At 41.5% G+C, this 22,528-nt stretch overlaps 3 protein-coding genes across 4 annotated transcripts in view; 1 reads left to right on the top strand and 2 right to left on the bottom strand.

The window, feature by feature from the left end:
* cdh24a (cadherin 24, type 2a) overlaps positions 1–14,747 on the bottom strand; it is a 25,471-nt gene extending 10,724 nt beyond the window's left edge. The window contains exons 1-5 of one of the 2 annotated variants that reach the window (XM_011474457.4): positions 14,595–14,747; positions 10,060–10,893; positions 4,938–5,232; positions 4,012–4,131; positions 3,357–3,524 (exon numbers count right to left, since the gene is read on the bottom strand). In XM_011474457.4, coding sequence (XP_011472759.1) covers positions 3,357–3,524; positions 4,012–4,131; positions 4,938–5,232; positions 10,060–10,704 — 1,228 coding nt within the window. In that variant the 5' untranslated portion in view covers positions 10,705–10,893; positions 14,595–14,747. The remainder of the gene's footprint in view (positions 1–3,356; positions 3,525–4,011; positions 4,132–4,937; positions 5,233–10,059; positions 10,894–14,594) is intronic. The other variant, XM_020702667.3, reaches the window with a different exon arrangement.
* Positions 14,110–22,528, top strand: part of LOC101170338 (protein sel-1 homolog 3) — a 21,014-nt gene continuing 12,595 nt past the window's right edge. The window contains exon 1 of the mRNA XM_078946675.1: positions 14,110–14,287. Within this exon, the coding sequence (XP_078802801.1) occupies positions 14,210–14,287 (78 nt within the window). The 5' untranslated portion in view covers positions 14,110–14,209. The remainder of the gene's footprint in view (positions 14,288–22,528) is intronic.
* Positions 21,016–22,374, bottom strand: psmb11b (proteasome 20S subunit beta 11b). Its single transcript, XM_078946676.1, has one exon. The coding sequence runs from the start codon at positions 22,257–22,259 to the stop codon at positions 21,186–21,188; it is 1,074 nt and encodes a 357-aa protein (XP_078802802.1). The 5' UTR covers positions 22,260–22,374; the 3' UTR covers positions 21,016–21,185.

The following is a 22,528-nucleotide window of genomic DNA, read 5'->3' as shown; positions in this document are numbered from 1 at the left end:
ACATATATACACACACAGACATATATTTATGTGTGTCTATATATATGCATGCACGCACGCATGCAGAAAATTAAGCTTAAAACTATATTTCTGTTTTTTTGATTCATTGTGAATCAGGAGCACATGAAAACATGCTGCTGTAAAAAACTTGTAGCAGTGACATAAAAAATATGCTCCCTGCTCTGCTCCATTCTGATGCATCGTAGAGGGGAGATGGTAAACAGACGGAGGATGGAAAATGGGGAATGGGCTTACTTACGCCAACAGAACCCCCCAACAACTCATATGGAACTACTGCTGCTCTGCAGAAACTATCCTAGAAAACGACACATGTTAATTGATTTCTGGTAAAAAAAACGCATAATTATAAATAAAAGACCAGTGGAAATGTTTTGAAAATAGATCAAAAGATGATTGCAGCGGAACATCGACAAAATCATCTTAATCTTGTCTAAATGCCTAAGTGTACTTAATAAGAGTCATACGGTGGCTGATAAACTATTTGTATTAAAAGCATTCGGACAAATGAACCTGGTCAAGTGTCCTAAAATTGTTTTATAATTACTGTGTTTCTGTGGCGATAACATGGCTCTCAGGAATGAACAATACATACAAAGATGCATCGTCTGAACCATAAATATTTTCATCGTTTCTCCCAGTGAAAATGTCTAAAGAAAACTGTGGGATGAGTGAATGTGTACTGCTCGTATTGTTTTCGCTTGGATTACAGACAGTCCAGTGTTTGGACATGAAAGAGCACCCAGTGAAGTGTGGCAGGTCATGCCATAGACATCCCAGGAGGAGTTAGGCGGGATACGACCCTGCACAGCAAAATCCAGAGAAACTAGGATGGATTCAAGCTCCTTCCTGAACAAGAGTCAGGTTTAGGGTGTAATCAGACTGGGAAAACCGTTGCTGTTCCTGACCCAGTCTGCTTAATTTGGTTCGAATTGAGCTCTGAACTTTGCGTTTGGTCTGTATTCGGACTGCCGTCAATCAGCCTTTCCTGATTCGAACCAAAGGTACTAAACAAAACCATGTGACTAAAGATCTCTTCACTCATTGGTCAGGAATTACGATGGCGGAGCAAAGCAACTAGTGACAGAAATTATGGAAGTCCTGTGCTTTGCAGTCCTTCTCGGGGTAGTTCATATTTTGCTGATGATTTTAAACGCCTCTATCAACACTTTTTACTGCTGCTTTGGTCTGGCAGAGTCATGCTGGGCGGTTACTGGCAAGTAGACGTCTAAGAAGGTATACTGATACGTGTTTATGACATATAGACTGTCAGGAAAACGGTGAGAAGCAATGTGTGTCACGTTAAAAGTTGTTTAACCTTTTTTTGTCTTTGATTATGTCACAATCGTTGCTTTACATTTGTCTGCGGTTCATCTGTTGCTCATGTGACCACCGGCTATGGTGGCTGTTTTGGTCCAGTTGTTCCGCTCCGAGGACGGATTGTGAGGAATCTCAGAGCGAACTGAAGCTCAGTCCGATTGGAAACGTACCGAGACCACCTCCAAAGTAGGGCTGGGCGAAAATCTCCGATTTTCTTTTTTTAATTCGATTTCCGACCCCCCCCCCCCTCTTAACATATCCTAGTTGTGCTATCTTAGATGACCCCACCCTTACACTGACGTGTTCTCCCTACCATGACAAAGGTGGATAAAGGTGGAAAGATTTCATGTAATCCATGGACACCAGTGAAGTTCACAAATCATTGAAGAAAAAAGGTTCAGCGCACTGTCTAGTGGGTTCTAGATGACCCAACTCCCAATGTTAAACTTCCTAGGATAGTACAAGGGTTACGGAAAGCAATAAGTACAAACTGCAGACAACTTAAAACAATTTTTGCTCTTATTTAATCAAACGCAAGACAAATGTAACCCCATTTCTCGGCTGAATAATAAATAAATGAACACACTCTTGGATTCAAAGTCCCAGCTGTGTAGCCTAGACTAAAAGGAGACAAACATTCACCTTGAGAGTAGCACCATTTTCTAAAGGATTAACAATACAGCTCATATCTGGGGTCTAAGGTTTAAATGAAATTAATAAACCCCGTCTTCTCCACGGTACATAAGGACACCATGTCTTTGACTAAATGCAAAGCGACCGCTTCGGTGATTGTTCTCCACCGTGCCCCTTTCCTAGGGATTGGTACCAAGCGGTTAACCGCACCCCCTGCTGGTTCATCACCGCGGTGATCAAAAATCCCACACCGTCAGAGCTCTATAATTCGCCCGTAACAAAAAATTCAAATTAATTCATTCAATCGATTTTTCGCCCAGGCCTACTCCAAAGATGGATCTGAGAGCAATTCCTGGTCCCGGACCAGGGTCCGCTTGGGTGTATTCAGACAAAGAAATGTGTTCCGAATTATCGAGGGAAATGAACTCTGGTTCACTTTAGCTGAACCAAATATCGTATGGAACAATATGGAACAATATCGTATGTCAGTGTAAAAGCTGTGCGTATGACAATAAAAGGATTCTGATTCTGATTCTGAAATATGTACAGTCTGAATAAACCCTTAAAAACACAGGCCTTGTTCTCAAAGAGCATACTAAATAAACCCTTTGCAAAAACTGTGGCTATCTTGTCAAACTGAAAATAAAGAGCAGCACTGAAGGACCCAGACAGGAAGATAAAGTCAGAATGTAGTAGATAACCACAATGCTCCTTTGAAATATTCAAAATTGCTTTTATAAACACTGCATTACACAATATATCAACATATGGAGAGGGGGCTGAAAAAATATGGATGAATGGAAGGAAGCAGACTGTCGAGAAGAAAAAGTAGGAAAGCCAAGGGAAAGAGGACAGAGTAGAGGTTGTATAAAAAGAAATGCTGGGTATGTCTGAAAGACACATTCTGCAGTGATTTTACTGTCTATTGAAGCAGAAAGCAGTGAACTATAATATGAAATATTAATAGTATGAAACAGGAAAAAGCCTGGATAAGAAAAAGAGGACATGATCTTTCACTCTTCTACATCAAGATGCAGTCCATTTGAAGTGTAGAGACCACCAGGGAATGCATATATGAATGTCAACGCTGTTGCTTTTTGCAAAAAGGTAGTGTTGTTTAAATTGATGTTAGGAACAAAGATTAGAGCTTCTGTTCAAAAAAAGAGGAAAGACGGACTGACAGCATGTATATCTACTTAAAAGCGTATGTCTTGAGTTTAACTTGTCAAGCCAGGAGAGTCCAATGGAGACAAAAAATGTCCGACTGTTGTCACAAAAGCCCTTACAAGACATTTCATCATTTTCATCTTCAGTCGCTCTTACACACATCCTGCAGCAACACAAATCAAAATCAAGGCAACAGAGGTCTTTAAAGTGGAGCTTACTCCTTCGGAAGTGAGGGGGGTTGTCGTTGACGTCACTCAGCTTCACGGTGACTGTGGTGGTTCCAGACAAGCCTCCCACATGTCCTCCCATGTCTTTGGCCTGAAGGACCACTAGATATTCTTCCTGGGTCTCTCTGTCCATATCAGGTACGGCGGTGCGCAGGATGCCTGGTGGAGAGGATGGCAGAAGACAGTGATGCAGTGTCTCCCATCATTTTAAGTCAAAGAAATACAACGTTTTTTTAAGCTAGGATACTTGAAAACATGTGACCCCAGGCTGCAACTGTTCTCAACTGATTACATTTAAATGTCCAAGCTTCTCCCAGTGTTGCATCCAGGAAGAGCAAATGGCAGAAGAGGGAAAAAAAGTTGACAATGCAGGGCTGCAGCCGTTAGCACAGCCTAGACTGAAACCCAGATGGCACTTTTCTGTGTGGAGTTTGCATGTTCTCCATGTGCATGTGTGGGTTTTTATCCAGCTTGGCTCTAAATTGCTTCTTGGGTGTGAATGGTAAACTTTCCAGCAACCCTGTGACCCCCAAATGGAACAAAGCGAGTTTAGAGAAAAGATGGACCGGGTTGACAAAGGTAAAAAATGTCTTCTTCTAGAGAGACATTCTATGAAATAACTGTAAATGTTTTAAGAGACTCAGACCTGTCTGAGGGTCCACAGAGAAGTATTCCTGACCCTGCGTGATCCCATACACCAGCCGAGCTGAGTTTCCATATGTTGGATCATCTGCGTCTAAGGCTGTGACCTGGATAATGGACGTTCCTGTAAAACATAACAGAGCCTAGATTGCTTTTACTAAAATACCTCATATATCTAATAAAGTTTACATTTGAAATGTATTTGCGCAGCAAAAGTGAATGTTGGTTATTTTAGTAAAGCTCTGAAAGCAAATCAAATACTTCTTCATCTTTTGGGCCGAAGGCTAACTAATGAACATGTCCACCACATGAATTCTAAGCAAATGTTTTATCATATCCGACATCTGCACAATAAGACATATTTTAATGCAAAGCGTATCCTCAGTGACTGCAGCAATACAGCCATTTACCTTGCATACTAATAGAATAAAAGCATTGTGCTCGTTTTTCTAAATAAATGGAGACATCTGTTCTGCTCTTTTTATTTATTTTTGTAGAATCCGATTGTTTTTCTTTGCGTTTCCTTTCTAATTATGAATGAAGTAAACTAAACTATTAGCATAAATGAACATATTCAATCTCATACACAGCTCAGTCTAAATGCAATCTCTATTTTGGATATTTAGGTTTTGATTTAATAGCTAACATTCCCTGGATTATCTCCTTTGGGTGACAGAACCAGAGCACCCAGCTGTCAAATAAAGTAACTAGATGTAATAAAGTAAACAGATGTAGATCAGTGGATGGAGCAGCACTCTGCTGGTCAGTTTGTTGACGGATTAACAGTCAACAAATGTGAATTTTTCTTCACAGGAATCTTGTTCATGTGACAAACACTGCGATTGAGCTCTTCATCATGGACAGCAGCACTGTCAGTTTACAGACTTCAACTGATCCAAGTATCCCTTTTATGCCGTCTGAGCACTCTACCTATGTTGGCCATCTCTGGAACCACGGCAACGTAAGGTTCATGGGGGAAGACAGGTGGGTTGTCATTGATGTCCTGGACTCGAATGATGAACTCCGAGGAGGGCTCCAGGGCTCGGCCGCTCTTGCGGTCGGTAGCTGTTGCAATGAGACGATACTGGTCCTTCTCCTCTCTGTCCAGAGACTTGGTGACGTGGATGTTTCCCGTGTTGCTGTCAATAACAAACACAGATCCCACACCTTCTCCTTCCAGCGTGTACTTTGTGTTTCCATCTCCTCTGTCCATATCTGTGTGCAGCTGGAAAATCACACGCAGAGAGAGTGAACGGCTGAAACACCTTCAGGCAACACAACTGTGAGCCGTGGGATGCAGATGCAGGTATCACTCATTAGCACTCTTTTATTTGTCTGGCAAGTGCTGCCAACCTGGCTGTGTGAAATGGATAAATTTAGTGAAGTTGGGATGCGCTTAGTGAGTCTGAGAGGAAAGGCACCAGGTGTGGAGGATACATATGGGACCAGGAAGGGTACTGATGCATGCAGCTAATTAACTCACTGGACCAAAAATGCCATTTGGGGTTTGTTGAGGGCAAATCCACATCAGTGTGGACAGCAGCACTGCAAATGTCACGTATGTATATTCACAGATGCATTCTGTTAATGCTGGCAGTACCCATCTGTAAATCTTTTAGTCTCTTCATCCATCTGCCCCTTCCATGCCCTTCTTGTGTTTTTGTCTGCCTGCCTCTGCCTTTTAACTACCTCTTTTCCCTCGTCTTGTCCCCTCTTCTTTTGATCAAGTAACCTCAGCCACACAGACTGCCCATCTGCTCGCATCTATTTACATTTTCCCCAAACTCTTGGCTTTCTCTGGTTTCGTCTTTCAGGGTAGAGAAAATCAGTGTAAGCTAACGAGGTAAAAGGCCAAATGCACAGAAATAGAAAGTGAAAGTGATTACTCAGCCTTTATCACACCGACCCCTCTGACTGGGAATCCTCACATCTCTGTCCTTTAGGCACATCTGCACATGTCCAGAACCCACAAAGCTTACTCACGAATGCTGCTGTGGACCTCAGATACTCATAAGAACTAAAGCTTTGACTTAAAATGCAGCTGCAGCATTTTCTGTTATTAGACATGACAGGCTTTTTCAAATGATCTTTGAAAAACATGAAAGCCGTAAATAAGGCGTGCACTGACTGGGGTGCAGTCCAATCCTCACAGGCACTTTTTACATGTTCATGTGCATGAATGCATCGCAAAAAAACAGATTTTTACTCCTGTTAGTCTGCACAGCATGCATGCACAACAGAAAATAGGGTCCATTGTGTGCATGCTGTGTATACATCAGATTTATGAGTCATTGAATCTCAGAACTGCAAATCACACAAACGACAAGAAAGATGATTTATTTGTTCACCCCTACACCCACACCCCCCCCCCCCCCCCCCCCCATTGCTCAAACTACCTTTGATTTTGATCCTACTCTTCTTCTTGAGAGACAGATTTGCTGGAGTCAATGCATTTCTCCCTCCTCTTCTCCTCACCCTCCTCCCTCGGCTCCCACTTTCTTCCCAGACCACCCCTCCTCACTGTCTAATTGCTGGCTGAGTCCTGCTGTGCTCCAGTCAGCATGGGAAAACAGTCTCCCTGTGGGGGAGAAATTTATCCATCCTACCCAAACAAAGTGAGAAAAGAAGTAAACTGTCTGTGTGGACCTTTTTGTGAGGTTTATTTCCTTCTCTGTAATCTCAATTTCCCCCTCTTCTCACTGGTGCAGTACATCCACCCCCGGGTTCAGACCACTGCTGCTAAAATTCCTGCCTCTTTCGCACAGACCGAGGCGACTGATTTCAACTGTTGATAGCGCAGCTCAGATGTTCAGGTTTGACTTGATCTTCTATTTATTTTTGGTTAACAAAGTGAGCTGCCTTTGAAGAGAAAAGCCTGTATTCTGAAGCCTCTTCATAGTATTTTTTTTTTTTACTGCATGAATTTCAAAACCAAGACTGCATCTGAAAAAAGAGTGGGACTACTGATCGCTTTCACACCCCTTCCCGACTCCATCAATAACATCCAAAGAGGAACATTAAACATTTATGATGTGTGTACTGCACTGCTAAGACTCCAATCTACACTGTCACTATAAAGTACAGTGTTTGCTACACAGTATCTGGCAGCTTTCTCTGTCTGCGGGCGCTGTAACCAGCAGCAGCTGCATTAGTGACTGAAATGCTACAAGAAAAGCTCCTGGGAGTGAATGGTTCAGGTGTGCTGTGGGCTGAATCATCTCAGACACTTCTAATGATGCAACCTGACGGCAGACGAAGACTGCTGGTGTGCTGGCTTTACAAAGCTCAAGAGTGTGTCACAACAAGTGAGTGCTGCTGCACGAATGCTAAAATGACACTGGTGCCACATAAGCTCTGAAAATTTAGATCCAGTTTGAGCAGAGTTCAAAATGTAGTGGGCTGTTTGCCCATTTTCCACTTTAATCTGAACAGTTAATTTGAAAAAAGACCAGTTTGAATAAAATGTTCAAGAATGGATTGCTACAACCAAAATATTTAGTTAATTTGATTAACTGACACATGACGCTTATATATAATAATACGGTCTTTTTATTTTAAAGAATTGAGAAATCTTAAATGTTGTGTTTAAGAGCAAAGGGAAGACCTGGACAGGAATACTTATCTATCTAGAACGTGTAATGTCAATTTAATCATAGAATAACTTCAAAAAAGGCCATCTCCACACTGATCAGGGGTAATGAAGCTTGCAAATGACATTAGAATGACTCACACGGGGAAAAAATGATTGACATACTGCAGGAGAGAAGCCAATGAATTCAGCATGGAAACATGCAGGAACCATTGATTTTTTGAGCAAGTACCCAAAGGCCACCTGTGATATTTTAAATTGAGTATGTGGGCTTCACCTCCAACACGGTATTCATGCTTTGTAAACAGTCTAAACATAGAGTAAATGATCACTTAGTCAATCAACTGCCTCAATTACCACCAAAGTCTAAGTGACTGACATCAGATAATACCTGACCCCAAGAAGCTAATAAACACTGAGGTGCTGTTGCTGTGGAAACATCGGTAGGGAATGTGAGAGCACCTTCTGTTGATGAAGCTACCACATCAAAGACCTTAGATGCTGAAAGACACAAGCTAAACTTGGGGGACATTTTTATTTTTGATAACACTGAAGTAAAAGCAGAAATTGATCAGCCTATAATGCACTGCATCACCTGATTTTTTAAACCAATGATGGCCTCAAAAAAACCTCGTGAACTGAAAAGTCTTAAAAAGTCAGACACTAAAAGAAATGCCCAAATTGCACATTATAACAGAAAGATGCTAACGTCCTCTAGAACAGCTGCATTGTCACTTCCTGACGTTCCAGAATAGAATGTAAAATCTTTCAAGACCCACTCCATTCCAAAGATAAATTGTGCTTTTGGTATTTTTAACATGTTTTGTGGCATTTATTTATGTTGGAGGACATGTATAAAATACTCAGAAATTGCATTTCTGAGTTATTTGTAAATCAGCAGCATGAAAAAATGCTGTTTATAAAAAGGGCTTAATGGTGACGTAGGACATACTTTGGGCGGACCACAAGCTCTTCGCTGCCGCTCTGCAGAAACTGCATCCTAGAAAATGACATGTTTCTTCTACATTTTGGCTAAAAACTGCATAATCACAATAAAAAGACCACTGGGAACACTTTGACAATAGATCAAAAGATGATCGGAGTGGGACTTCAAATAAATGAGCATAAGAATTTCCACATAGTAATGCTGTTATGTATTTATTTTCCACAAGTTTTTAATTTTAACTCTTTAAAAGAGTTCCAAAGTTAAAGTTATGCCACTATTGTTGCTTTCATTGACAAACATCGATATCCTTTGAGATGAATGTGATGGTAGCAAAACAAAAGAAAAAGGTGAGAATTTGTTTTAAATGAGTAACGCCATTAGAGAGGATTTTTAAAAGATCATGACAGACAATTAAAGGTGAAAAAACAGAAATGTGCTTCAAAAGGGCAGTCCAGGCCTCCATCTTTATACATCGCAACAATGCCGACATCTCAGGTGACAGCCCTTAACACCAAGTCCCCTAACACCATGTCAGCTGTACTAAGCTAAAACACTGAAGACATTACCACTGCACGTCTGACATGCACATGCATGAAGCCCCTCCCCTTGTGATTGAACAGAAAAAGCAGCAAACTACAAGTTTCAGGATCATTAATCATCTTTATATCACGCTGTTAATTAAACAGCTTGTTGTCTTTGTTGCATCATATTTTCGCTTGATTAAAGTACTAATGTTTCTAGCTTGATCAAATAACTTCTGAGAAGAATTTATGCTAAATGATTTAATTTAATTTGATGTTGTCTTCAAACTGTACTTTGATGCATTCATGTCTCTACGAATTCATCTAGTCTGAATTACTGCAGCTGCTTAAAAACCTTTTTCTCTGCTGCTAAAAGATGCCCGCAAGACACTTTAATGCCTGTCATCATAATGTCCTGCCTTTGCAGATTTCTAACAACGCTGTACTTCAGACTGAGTAAATCTAGACAGCATCTGTCATAACTTGATGGCTGTAGCGTGTCCTTCGGAGTCTTCAACGCACCTGAAGAAGATGTTTTCCACAAAACATAATTTCTGGGTCCAAGTTATTTGAGAGTGTTTTTAAATTAAACGTGCCCCTGTTAAAGAGTGATGGAACTGAAACAGGACATTTAGATTTGCTCCCAGTCTCATCAGCAGAAATGACAGCATTGCTGATGCACCAATGTTTCCATCCTGGCCAAGCATAGCTAAAAACTTCACAAGGTAATGTCTCTTTTATGCTTAGATTGAATTGAACTTTTTTTTTCTAGTTTTGTACGAGACAAAACATCTGTTTGAAAAAACAACAATTCAATTTTCTGACTCCCACACAGGGGAACAGTGTGTTAGCTTTAATTAGATTACTATTTGCATGGTTATATTTCCTCTGCAAAAATATGCCAGTAAAATGTTTTCTGCCTTCAGGATATAATTTCATAACATTAAATGCAAGTGTTTCACAAGTGAATACTGATTGGCTGAAACAACAGCTTACCCGTCCAATGAGCACAGGTTCAGGCCCTCTGTATTCCTCGATTACAAAGAACTGGTTCCACAGCCAGCTCCTGCGGCGGCGGCGGCGAGGCTCCTCCTTTAACATGTGAGGCTCTGGTTGTCTATGTTCGGACTCCCTGACCCATTTAGTAGCCCCATGGTTGCTTCCAGGCTGCCTGTCGCCAACACTGTAGTCCATATTTTCCACAGGCTGGACAGTGCTTGCCTTTTCTGACCTTGACGCTAAAATATGATTATTGATAACAGTTTTAGCCACTGTGTTAGCAAAACTGCTCCTTTTCTTCCTGTTAAAAGTGGGTTCAGGACTTCTGAATATTTTGGATGACACTTCAGGATGTCCAAATTTGTATGTTTCCTTTATTGTTTTGTTTTTGGTGTAATTCCGTTCATAATCCACATCTGACAGCGCTTCTCTACCGCTTTCTGGATCCTCAAAATGACTGCCCAGTTTATCGCTTTTCTCAAGCAGGATGTTTATGGACTCTAGATGAGGCAGGCCTTGTTGCTTTTTGCTTGATATTACTTGCAAGTCCTCATCTTCTTCTGAAAGGCCAGCGGCGTCGGAAATGCCACTTCTTTCCCCTTGACAGAATAAAAGAAAGAGAAGCACAACATGTGCTGCCATTGCGAATGTTCACCAAGCAGGGACGTCTCAGGGAATGGCTGTGGAATTGCTGATAAGATGCAGGCTTTTATGAGGGTTCACTTCTGCAGCTCCTCCTTTAGTTTTTCCATTCCTCTCTTTAAAGCATGTCTTCATTTCCCACACAGTTTTCACATATTACCATGCAGTGCACATGATGCACTGGATCACCTAAGAGAAGACATAATTAGTGTGATCTTGGCTGCATTCATTAAAAAGGGTAACAAGTGCTTCAAGACGCTGAAGTGAGAAAACGCAAAAGGAGTTGGCATGTTACTCATTATCTAACAAACACGAGGATATTTCAAGATACATTTCTACATGAATGTTTCTCTGCTGTTTGCTGAACAGCTTTGTTTGCTCATCTGAGCTCTCTGCCAGCTGCTGTAAAAATAGCTGCGAGTTGTACCCAGAACCTCTGAACATAACGCTGCAATAACAAGGCACCTGAAAAAAAGTTACACAGCACAAAGCCGCTTGCTCCTCGTGGTCTTGCTCACACTTTCAGAGGTGTGCGGTCTTTAAAAAAATTCAATTATCTTAAAGCCCGAAGGCCTGCCCATGAGGCGCAGCTCAGGTGCTTTAATGCTCATCGTCACACGCATCACCCGGACAGCAGGTGATTGATGTCGTCCGGGAAGATGGTCCCCATGTACTTAAAAGCCCAGTGGATAAAGAGGTTCCCTTTAAGAGATTAATTAGGCTCATAAATAATATAATCAATGACGTGTCCTCATTTCCCAAAAGTTTAATGATCTGTGTTCATCAGTATTTGAGCCAGATCTCATGCCATTGATCTGTTGAGCTTAATGCAGGAAGAAGCGTCAACAGCTGAACGCGACCGAAACTGTGATTGCAGTTTTTCCCCCCGTCTGTGTCCCCCCCCACACCCCCACGCATCCATCACTCTGTGCCGCTATTTGCTGCAATGAATGGACTGCTTTTGACATCTGTTTTCACCTTTACGCACACATGGAGACATGCATTATCATCTCCAAGGAGCAACAGTGCATGACTCACACACACATAAACACATACACACACACATATACACGTATACATAGATATATATATATATATATATATATACATACACACATTTACACTCACATACACACACAGCGAGGAATGATGAGGTTTTTCAAGCACATTTATTAAAGTTTTCATGAAAGCATTTCTTTTCTGGACACTGGACTGTTCAAATCTGTGCATTATTCTCTTTTTATGCACATTTTTAGTGATATGACCATAAAACAAATGATTGAGAGCAATGCACAACAAAAAAAACTAAAGTCTTCTGGTCTGCGTTTATAAATGTCTAGATAAGTCCTGTATTTTCAGACTATAAGTCGCAGCAGCCAAGAAACCCATAATAAAGAAGAATAAAATATATCTAGGTCACACTAGAGTAGAATTTGCATTTTTGGAAGAAAAGTGCAACGCTTCTGAACAACTCTGCCATGGCCAGCGTAATGCTACGTTCACACCAAACGCGATTCGCACGTCAAATTCGCATCTGCTGCCTTTTTTTCGATGCATGTTTTATTCACTGCTTGATGCAGAACCTACTGTTAAAAATGTTTACCCTAGTGTCAACTTGCATGTATTGACTGTATGTCTCATTTCCAAGGCACAGAAGACACGGATGATGTTGAGAGACCAGATTCTGCCATTACTCCTTATGCTTATGGACTTCATTTTGAAGAGCTTTATAGATTCATAGGATCATTCAGAGACTTTTTAATTGAGGTTTGTCTTTTACTGCAGGCTCTGTGTCTAAATGACGGCACTTTCATCTCTCTGTGACTCAGTCCGACAACTTCCTGTTCCGCAATAGTCCGACGAGGGAAAAAATAAAAACAAGGAAAATAATGTCTCGATGTAAAAAAGAAAAATATAATAAAGTTCAAGAGGAGAACGGTCAAAGTCCTACATGTTGTTCCTGATCAGATTGAGCGGCGTTTCTTCTTCTGCGTTGCTGATACACACGCCTACAGTGCCATCTAGCGGTTGGTGGTGGGAGACAACCGCCAAAGAGCGGTTTTTGATCACAAATAAATAACAAATATTTAAGCCTATATTCATCACACCTGAGTTGCTCCTCAGTAAAAGTGGTACGGTGGCCAAACTAGGCAAAATAAATGCGACTTATATTCCGAAAAATATGGTATGCGCTTCATTTAGAGGCACAGATTTGGCGAAAAGAAATGCAGCAACCTTAAATGAGCCTTACATTTTTACTGTACTTTTAGGCTGATATTCTCATTAAGTGAGAAAAGCAAATGTGGTAATAAGGCAGTGGATTTTCTCTCCAGACACTGACCCAACGTAACACAAACTAAATCAGAGCGCTTCATCACAAGGAAGATGAACTAATTATCACATTTTTGCATTTCTGGTTTTTTTCCTAAAGGCCTCCCGTTTTGAGTTCTTTTTGTTTTATTATGTACACCAATTACACAAGTCATCCATATGTAACGCCTCATGATCTGCATCTGTTCGCTGGCATCACAAAAATATGAAAACATAAGAATGGGCTGCTCCAAAATAATTCATCTTCCCTAGTCCTTGTGCGTTATCATAGACAGGGCTCACAGCTTAAATTTCCTCCTGCCAGCTTTGCTCCAAAGCCTACGTTGTGAGCAGTACATGTCATTCACTGTTGTTTGAAGTCTTTACAGAGTGAGCGTGCATCAGTTTTGTGTGTGCGTCTGTGTGTGGCTAATGTAAGGCAGGGATGGAGGATGAAAGCGTTAGGGCGATTTGCTGTTGCTGGCTCAGAATAGGATGACGAGTGGTGACATAGCTCCAAATTGCAAATCGCTGTTTCAGTCTCACTTCACTCTGCCGTGAGTCGCCTCACTGCAACCGGGCTATTTCGTTTCTATTAAAAATAGCCTGTGCATGTCAGGCTTTTTACATAGGGAAAAATGGGAAGAAGGGTAGATGGAAGCGTAGATGGAGCAAATGGGGGTAAGGTGGCCAGCTTTGACTCTTTTAACTGGCTGGGACGTGGAGAGGTTCTGCTCCATTTGCACTTGTTTTTTTTCCGCCTCTGCCATTTCTCCTAATGCTTACAGACCTTTCATGCCCCCCTACTCCCCCCTGCTCCAAGCTCACAGGGACGTCTCTCAAGTCAGGAGACTTGGTGAGGAGAGCCCTACTGTACTCAGCACATCAGTCACCTCATTACTGTTAGGGTCTGACACTGAGACAGCTCAAGTGAGCCACTGTAAACGCACAGTGGTGAGCAAGTGTTCCCATAAAATAGATAAATAAAAAACCCTCGTGATGGGTAGTGGGTGTGTAAACACAGACGGACCCCTCGGATCTGTCTGCGGACTCCCCCATGTCTCGCTGGACCCCTTATTTAGCACCGAGGCACTCTGCGAACAGCCGACCTCGTCTCGTTAGAGCAAAAACACGAAACAGCAGACCTACTTGATGCATGTTAATGTGATTAAACACACTTGGGCTAACTATTATAATGAAGAACAGAATACCGCGGGGAGCCACAAACGGTCTGTCATCAAGAAGGAGGGATTATGAACCCGGCACGCGGCAGGTGAGCCTAACGGTCGAGCGCGTGCCCACACACTGACATACAGATTCGTTTTTTTTTTAAATAATTAATTAGGGTTTTTTTTCTTTTCTTTTAAGAACCGAATATCAAAAATACTTATCTAAAAAATACACACTTTGCTTTAGCCTCATCATTAAAAAAATGTCGCGAGTAATAATGCAGTTATGCTAATTAGCAAACAAATTTAAACTGTCCGAAATATAAAAAATGTTTTAAAAAATGACCACGACGGCAGGGAACTTATCCGCAGGAGGAAGTTAACGGCGCGGCGTTCCGGAGCAGAGCTTACCGTGTTGACCGGCGAAAGTGAGCCTCCGTGGTTTAACGGAGCCGTGATGCGACCAGCGTGGGAAGGGACTGCCGGGGTTCGCGCGAGCGGAGCCCGGTCTCCCCCTTCTCAGCCCTCCCCTCCCTGCCTGCCTGCCCGCGTGCGTCCACCTCCTCCTTCTCCCTCTCCATTAGTTTGTGAAAGACTTTCCCCTAAAAGCCTCTTCTTCTGAGAGGACAAATGATGCGGTGAAGCCGTGCTTTCCGAACACCACAGTGCGTGTCTCCATTCCGAACATCTCCAAACAACATTTCAGTTTAAAATATATATTTAAAATATTAATACACGTCTTATCCTACACGTATTTTATTTTCACAAAAATACATTATTAAAGTGTTGTCTTCAGTGGTCTGCCATGAAAGCTCCAACAAAGGAGGAATCAATGACTGATTTGCAAATGTTCCCAATAGACAGAGGTCTATATTAAAGTCAATACTTTGACTTGAATACTCACTTTTTTTCAATTTTCAAATAGTTTCTCAAACCCCCTGTGAAATTGTAGAAGTTTAAAAAAAACACATTGTTATTTTCTCCCAACCCCAAATTCCTTTCACTTGTGTTTTTTTCCTTTATTTTATTAATGGTTTAACTTTTTCAAAGCTTTTTTTCTCCTTGACCCACTTAACATTTACTTAAAAATATGTGGGGCAAGCAAAATGAATAAATAAACCAAAGAAACAACAAAAACACTACTGAGGCCTACAACTGTAAAGAAAATGTCTGAATTTCATTTTTAGTTAGTTTTGTTGCCACTAAAAAAAATAGGACTGAGCGAGACCAATCGGTAACTAGAAGGGACTGGGAGAAGCCAATCAGGAAGCACCAAAACGTTGCAGTACCTCAACTGACCAGAGGGGCTGGTACCTCGCGTGAGCAACCTCTCCCCGATTCCCATGAAAAAAAAAGGTATTTTCACCCGTCAAATAAACCCCTTTAATGCCTGGTTCTAAAACTTTTTATTCCATCGGTGGTTGCATATTTGATTCATGGCAACTCTGGGGGGAGTGCATGTTTTTCTTTGCAGTTTTTTTTTTTTCAACAGTGTTTAATTTCGGGGGCGTGACTTTATGATTGACAGCTGATGATTGCGGAGGAGATTCTAGGAAAGAACTCCGGTGTTTAGCTCGTTTAATTCGTTTTAGCTTTAGCATCAGTAGCTGCCGTTACATGGACAAAAGTAATCGGAATTAAACACCTGTGTGAGCTGGCGGAGGCAACTATTGTACGAGGAAATGTTGCGCAGTCCTTAGAAACCGTGTATACAATCATGTCAATTTGTGTTTCCAGTTGTGTTCATCCACAGCTAAATGTTGTTGGCACGTATATCAGCCTAAAGGCCCGTACACACCGGGACGAATTTCGCCGGCGATTTTCGCCGACGTTTAACGCCTCGTGACTAAACAAAGGGCACCAATGAGAGTGTGCACACCGACGCGAAAAAACGCCACGCGTCAAAGCGTTAAAAAAAAAACGCCTCGGGTTCGTTTTTTTTTTCGACGCCTTGCGTCGAAATCTATTCGACCAATGAGAATGGCGCTTTTGCACACGTGTCTGGAGCTTCTGAAGTTACAGTAAAACACAACTTGGGGGCGCTCAAACACAAAACTGCCTTGCTGAGCACACATACCAGCGAAGAAGATAGACGCCAAGTAGCGTCTACACTGCCGCGAAGAAATAATGACGGACATTCTAAAATATCCCCGAACCAAGCACCAGTTGGAGCTACTGGTGCTTGAAATATTCATGTTTTCTTTGTATTATTCTGACAAGCGCGTAAATACTTGCTCTCTTCTTCTGAGTGAAAAGCAACTTTAAGAAGCAGAAAGTTGCGCAGCGCCACCTTGTGTACAGGAGTATTTCTGTTTACATTAAGCGCCATCTTATGTCAGGGAATGAAATTGCATGTTCGCTCGGCTCATCGTCAGCGAAAATCGCCTGGGTGTGAACACAAAAAACGTGAGGAAAAACGCTGGCGAATAACGCCTGGCGAATATTCGTCCCGGTGTGTACGGGCCTTAATCCTAACCCTTCTTCCGGCTCCGTGCAGCCAAGAATAAAGCACCAGCCGCTCGGATCCAAAAAAATTATAACCGAAAAAGCACTTCATAATAAGCATACCAAATATTCTTGTTTGGCTGCTGTGACAACTGCAATAATTAATATGTTAATAATAAGAAGAAGATCGTTAAGAAGATCGTCTCGCTCTGTGCTGCAGCTTTGTTTGTTTACAATGGAACTCGCTATTTCTTCTTCTACGGCCGTTGCCGGTATTTTAGAGAGTTCTGCGCATGTCAAAATGCTTCATTTGGATTATGTGGAGTATGTAAACGTTTGTTATAATCGGATGAAGTTTTTCTGGGATCCTGTGCACAGTTCAATTCTAATCTGATTAATCTGATTTTTGCACATGAAAGCGCAGCCAGTGCTATATGTTGGCTTGTGTTCTGCTGTTGGGCTTTAAACTGTTCTAACTCTTATCCATTCTCCGTTCAGTACTAAATAATGACTTTATATTTAACAAAAATAAACCATAAATATAAACCAACAACCATAAATATATTGTGATCATTTCAGTTTGTCACCGGCGGCTGGCCTTTGAGCAGTGGGAGTGTAGGAAGTTCTCAGAGGTCAGGTTAAATTAGTAAAGATATTTATTTGTCCAACACATTCACAAACGCAAGAGGCCTCGCCACTAAAATTACAGGTGGTTTAAATACCAATTAAGCATACCATCTCCTCCTTTCTGGAGGGAGGTTTACCTTTACTGAAATCTACAATTCATATAAAAAGGATGAATTCTTTTTTCTAAATTCCTTAAACAAATTCTAAAATCAAATTAATTTCTATTACTCTAATTTAAAACATCAAGTAGAAACATTAAAACAACAAATATCTCCCAAATACAATGACTTCCCCCCTCAGGCCTCTGAATAGATTCTCCCGGAACCTTAAATATAGCTCTGTTCCTAGGGGAAGGGTTTTGCTGGAGCACACTGGAAAAGACAAACACAGGTGAGTACATCTTGCAGTCACATCTTAACCTAATAATGAAACTAACAATCCTTTCTTCCAGGTAGCTGCCAATTCATCTACACACCACACAGGAAAAATAAAATCATGCAAACCCCAATAAACCCTTATTCAAACCTATAAAATGTGACATTTATTACTGTTTTAAATGTTACTTTTTAAAATGTTGTGTGCCCATGTACCATACCTATAACTTTAATAAAGTAACGAAGGAGATCTTTGTTACACAGTTGTTTCCAGTAATTCGATCTAATTGTTTTCCAAATGTATCCTCATTAATTTATTTATCATTTTTAATGTTGAAAACATTGACACTTTCTCAGTATTTTTTAGTCATGTTATTTTCTTTTAATAAGGTCATAATCAATAAGGACAGGATTCAGATATGTAACAGTAACAGCAGAATCTCTTCATGTAAAGTGACTGACGTCAAGTAAAACCATGAAGACCCAAAGAAAACTGTCAGTATGCTCCAACTGGAACATTTAATGTAATTTAAGCAGGTCTGCGTCTTGGTGTGGTGAGTGGACTCATAAACCAAGACAATCCATCATTATCATTTTAAGGCAGAAAAATGTTTAATTTTAGATTTTGTAAATGACTTCGGCTGAATTTTGCGATTCAAAGAAGAAAGCTTAAAATTTGAGTGACCAATCTCGTTGACGTTTTATATTGCAAGTAAATTGAAAGGAAATATGGGTCAAAGTCACATCTGTACAATGTGTTTTTATTTTTCAAACAGATTCATGTTTAAAACATCACAAGCATTAACCACAATTCAGTACATTTTATCCTTCATTTAAAGAACGTGGGGACCTTCTTCAGCTGTCACCTGACATAATGGCTGTCAGCATGTGCTCACTTTAGGTGTAAAGTTTGACGTTTTGGGATTAAATGGGATTTGCTGTTTTTGGAAACCAACCTGGGCCGCACAATGGTGTAGTGGTTTGCACTCTTGCATCACAGCTAGATGGCTCTTGTTTAAATCCCAGCTGGGTGCTTCGTGTGGAGTTTGCATGCTTTCTTAGTGCATGCATGGATTTTCTCTGCAGCACTCCAACTTTCTCCCAAAGTCCAAAAACATGCTTCAATGGTTGATAGATTACTATTAAATTGTCTCTAGATGGGAATATGAGTGGGATTTTACGACCCGGTCACAGACTAGCAACCTTGGTACTAGGGTGTACCAAGCCTTCACCTAACTAAACCTAACACCTAACCGGTTGGCTGCAGTGACCCCATGACCGCAGAAGGCATTTGGGGGAAACAAACCTTCAGTAACTTTCCGTGTTTTTTTTCAAATTCAGGAATACAATTGGGGTGGGGGGGCTTGGTTACTTTGCCTCTTTCTCCTGAAATATTGTCAAGTTGGGTGACGTTAGATCCAGTCAAGTGTTAAAAATCCTATGAGTTACATTAGAAATGATCAGTCCACTGTGGATATGTCCAGGATTTGAACTCAACATGGCATCTCCCATACATCTGTGTTTTTTTTTCTATCCAAATATATAATAGAAAATCAATACATATAAAAAGGTGATCTGGGTTGTACACAGAAAAGTCTTTTACTCCTGTTCACTATTGCTTTTGTACTAATTGAACTAAAAAATGAATACATGTGACTATTTGTGTCATGGTGGATTTTAGATAGGCTCAGGAACAGAGGGGGAGATTGTGACCTTAGCTTAGAATTGGACAATGTTGCCATGAACCCGTTAAAAAGGGTATTTTATGCTGCAATTATGAGTGAAGATAGACGTGATTAAAAACGTGTTCGACCACATGCTGGATCTTTTTTCAGCTGAAATGATTTTCCTTCCAAAGCAGACACAGCCTTTTCTGTTGAGATCATGTAAGTGATTTTGATGCGTTAAATTCTGGGTTATTTCATGCTAGATATTTTTCATGTAGTCCTTTGATTAAAAGCAGAATCATCAAACCACGCTTTCTGAGCTCCTGGCACAGTAAAAAGTGACTACACAGCACAGCCTTGACTTGTGTGTGATGACTAACAAAAAGCAGAGCCTTTAAGGAAGTTGGAATGATAGTGGGATGACCCTAAGGTCACTTGTCAGTTCCCTGGTATAAAGCAGCCTGTGGGAGCTTTATTAATGCCAGATACTGAGCAAGCACATAACGTCAAGCAGCAGAAAGCCTGCTAGGGAAGATGTACTAGGGTATTTTTTATTAAAACTGCAGAGCACGTTCTGAGCTTAAAATTCTGCCTTTTCAAGTTTTCAAAGTTCGTTTAGATGAATGGAAACAGAATAATGTTTGCCGATGCAATGTCGATGATTGGGTCCACGCCGGTAGACACATTTTGGTCAGAGCAAGGGCCGTTTGTTCTGCTTTTAGATGGAGTTTGTGTGCGAGGAGCGAAGACGGGTAGAGCAGAACAAAACACTTTGAAGAGGCAGAGCAAAGGCAGAACTGCTGTCTGTTTAAATTTGGACTCACAGCTCTTTCTTTTATGGCGTCAAACTTTGATTCACAAGTGTGTCCTCAAAAAAATAAAAATACAAAGTCCCTTGCAGGATTTGAAATCAGTAATTGGATTTTACTTGTTATGGCTTTTTGTTCGCTACCATTAATGATCTTCCAAAGAGAGGAATTATAGATGAGGTTGGGGAGTTGGGCGAGGCTTTTCCTTCTTCACACACTAGACATAGTACACATCTCCTCTTATGCTGCAGTTATGCATCCGTGCATGTCGTTTATTTTATGCTGGTAATAACACATGGCCACGCTGGCTGCACATGTATGGACATGTTGGCCATTAAGAGCTCTTGCCACACAAAATGTTGCAGCACTTCTGACTTGCTCATCAAATCTCCATGCAGAAGCACAACGTCATGCGACACTTTGACACATGCTATGAAACTTCTGCCACATGGTAAATTGTATTGTTTGGAAACAATTTTATTTATTTACTTTGTCATCTTTTCAAAAGCGGAAGATGAATCTCTATTAGCCTGTTGCTGCGTCTTGACCAATAAGGAATGATCTACAACCTAAGCTACTCCTACGCAAATGGGCAGACAAGTTTGAGCAAAATATAGTTAATTTTATAATTTATGGAAACCATAAAAGACACTTCTAAAGCATTCTGACAGCAGACATTAATCCGTCTTTGGCTCCTGACTATATTTCTTCCAACAAAAAAAAGGGGGAGAATTTCAACATTCGGCCTCCAGCTGTTTGAATTTTTAGACTGCTCATTGTCTGCCTCTCTCTGCTTTGGCCATTAAACCAAATGTGGGAGTAGGTTGTAATTATGTCAAATTTGAAATGATAAAATTATTCATAATGTCTATTGCAAAATGCCAGCCAGAAGTGTGGTTAGATTGCATTTTATCAGGAGTGCAAACAAAACATCAGCTGCTGATTAAATGGAACAATTTGTTTTGCCCAAAATAAAAAACAAAATAGCCTGGAGGATGAAACTGCCTGGCTTTTTAAAAAAAAAGTTTGTATTAATTTCAAAGAATCTATCTGTAATACTTGACGTTTACTTCTCATGTTTCACAACATTTTTTTTTCTGCTTCGTGAGTTTGCCTCCGACTTTCCTTTTCTCTGTAATACTCCTCTTTCAAGTCCTCCCTGGTCCTGCGAGTCCATCCCTGTGAGGTGACGTGATAGATGTCCACACAATTTCCTGAGTATGCGTCCCTGTATGTGGCCCTGTACACAGCCTCCCTAGCAATCGATGTGGCCTCGGCCACAGTCAGCCCCCATTGAACCCCTTGGTCCAAAATTGAGTATGCATATGGGGATCCTGATCCCACAGAGAAGAGCGTTCCCTGCAGCCGAGAGCCATCGCTGCATACATAAAACAGGCTTGGTCCAGAGAGACTTGCCTCCTTCCTGGCGCAGGGCTGCTGCGTAAGAAAGGAGCTCTTTGACAGAGAGACCTTGTCACTGGACACGGCTTCCAGATCAGTCTTTTGCCCCTGAGCTGCTCTTCTGCTGCCACTGTGGTCATCCCACCCACACAGCGTGGCCGCCACACACAGCTCAGTTCCCTTGAAAGGGTGAAGCATGTGTGAAAGCAACTTGGCCGCTCCACTTGTGCTCAAACGGCGGCCATTGCGGAGCTGGTAGAGCCTGAGCTCCCGAGACAGAATTCGTTTCCAAAGCGCACAGTCGGCTGAAGTCCCAGAGGTGGTGCCCACCAAGTGGCTGTGAATGGGCAGGATCTTCTGGGAGGCAGGGCACGCCACGAGGCCGGAGCAGCTGGAGCGAGTGTCTGCAGCAGCCAGGACGCCGCCCTGAAACACGAACGCCAAGGTGGTGGTGCCGTGAGCCATGGGGAACGGGAGAGGTACAGGCTGAGAGGAAACAAAGGGAAGGCTGGGGAGCGGAGAACTCTCAGAAGAGATGCTGCAGGAGCTCTGATCCGGACGGATTTGCCCAAACTCGATTGGACTCTCATCCAGACACTCAGCCACTGGTATATAAAAATCCAAGAGACTGGAGCTGTGAAGACCACTTTCATAGCTGGAAGCAGCCTTTTCCCCAAACCTACCAGGTGATTGTTCTGCTGCTTCACTCTCCAGGAGAATGTGCTGCAAATTGCACAGATCCTGCAGAGCCATGTGACCTGCTGCCCAACAGTTTTTGAATATCACAAACAAAACAACATTCAAATGTTCTATCCCGGTTGAATTAAACAGATGTTTTCTGCAGAAGACAAGTCCTCATTGAATCTCGTTCGGCATCAAACCCCGAAGTTGAGCAGAAATCATTGTTTATATAGACCAATGCCTTGTCTCATATTTCCGCATGGTCACCTAAAACGATCCATTCTATCATTTTCATTTTCTTTAAAAACAGAGGATGCAGCTGCTGATGCTTCATTAATGTT

This window comes from Oryzias latipes, chromosome 4 (genome assembly GCF_053564925.1).
Source record: "Oryzias latipes strain Hd-rR chromosome 4, Olatipes_Hd-rR_3.1".
Classification (NCBI taxonomy): Eukaryota; Metazoa; Chordata; class Actinopteri; order Beloniformes; family Adrianichthyidae; genus Oryzias; species Oryzias latipes.
This window is presented reverse-complemented; position numbering and strand designations above follow the sequence as displayed.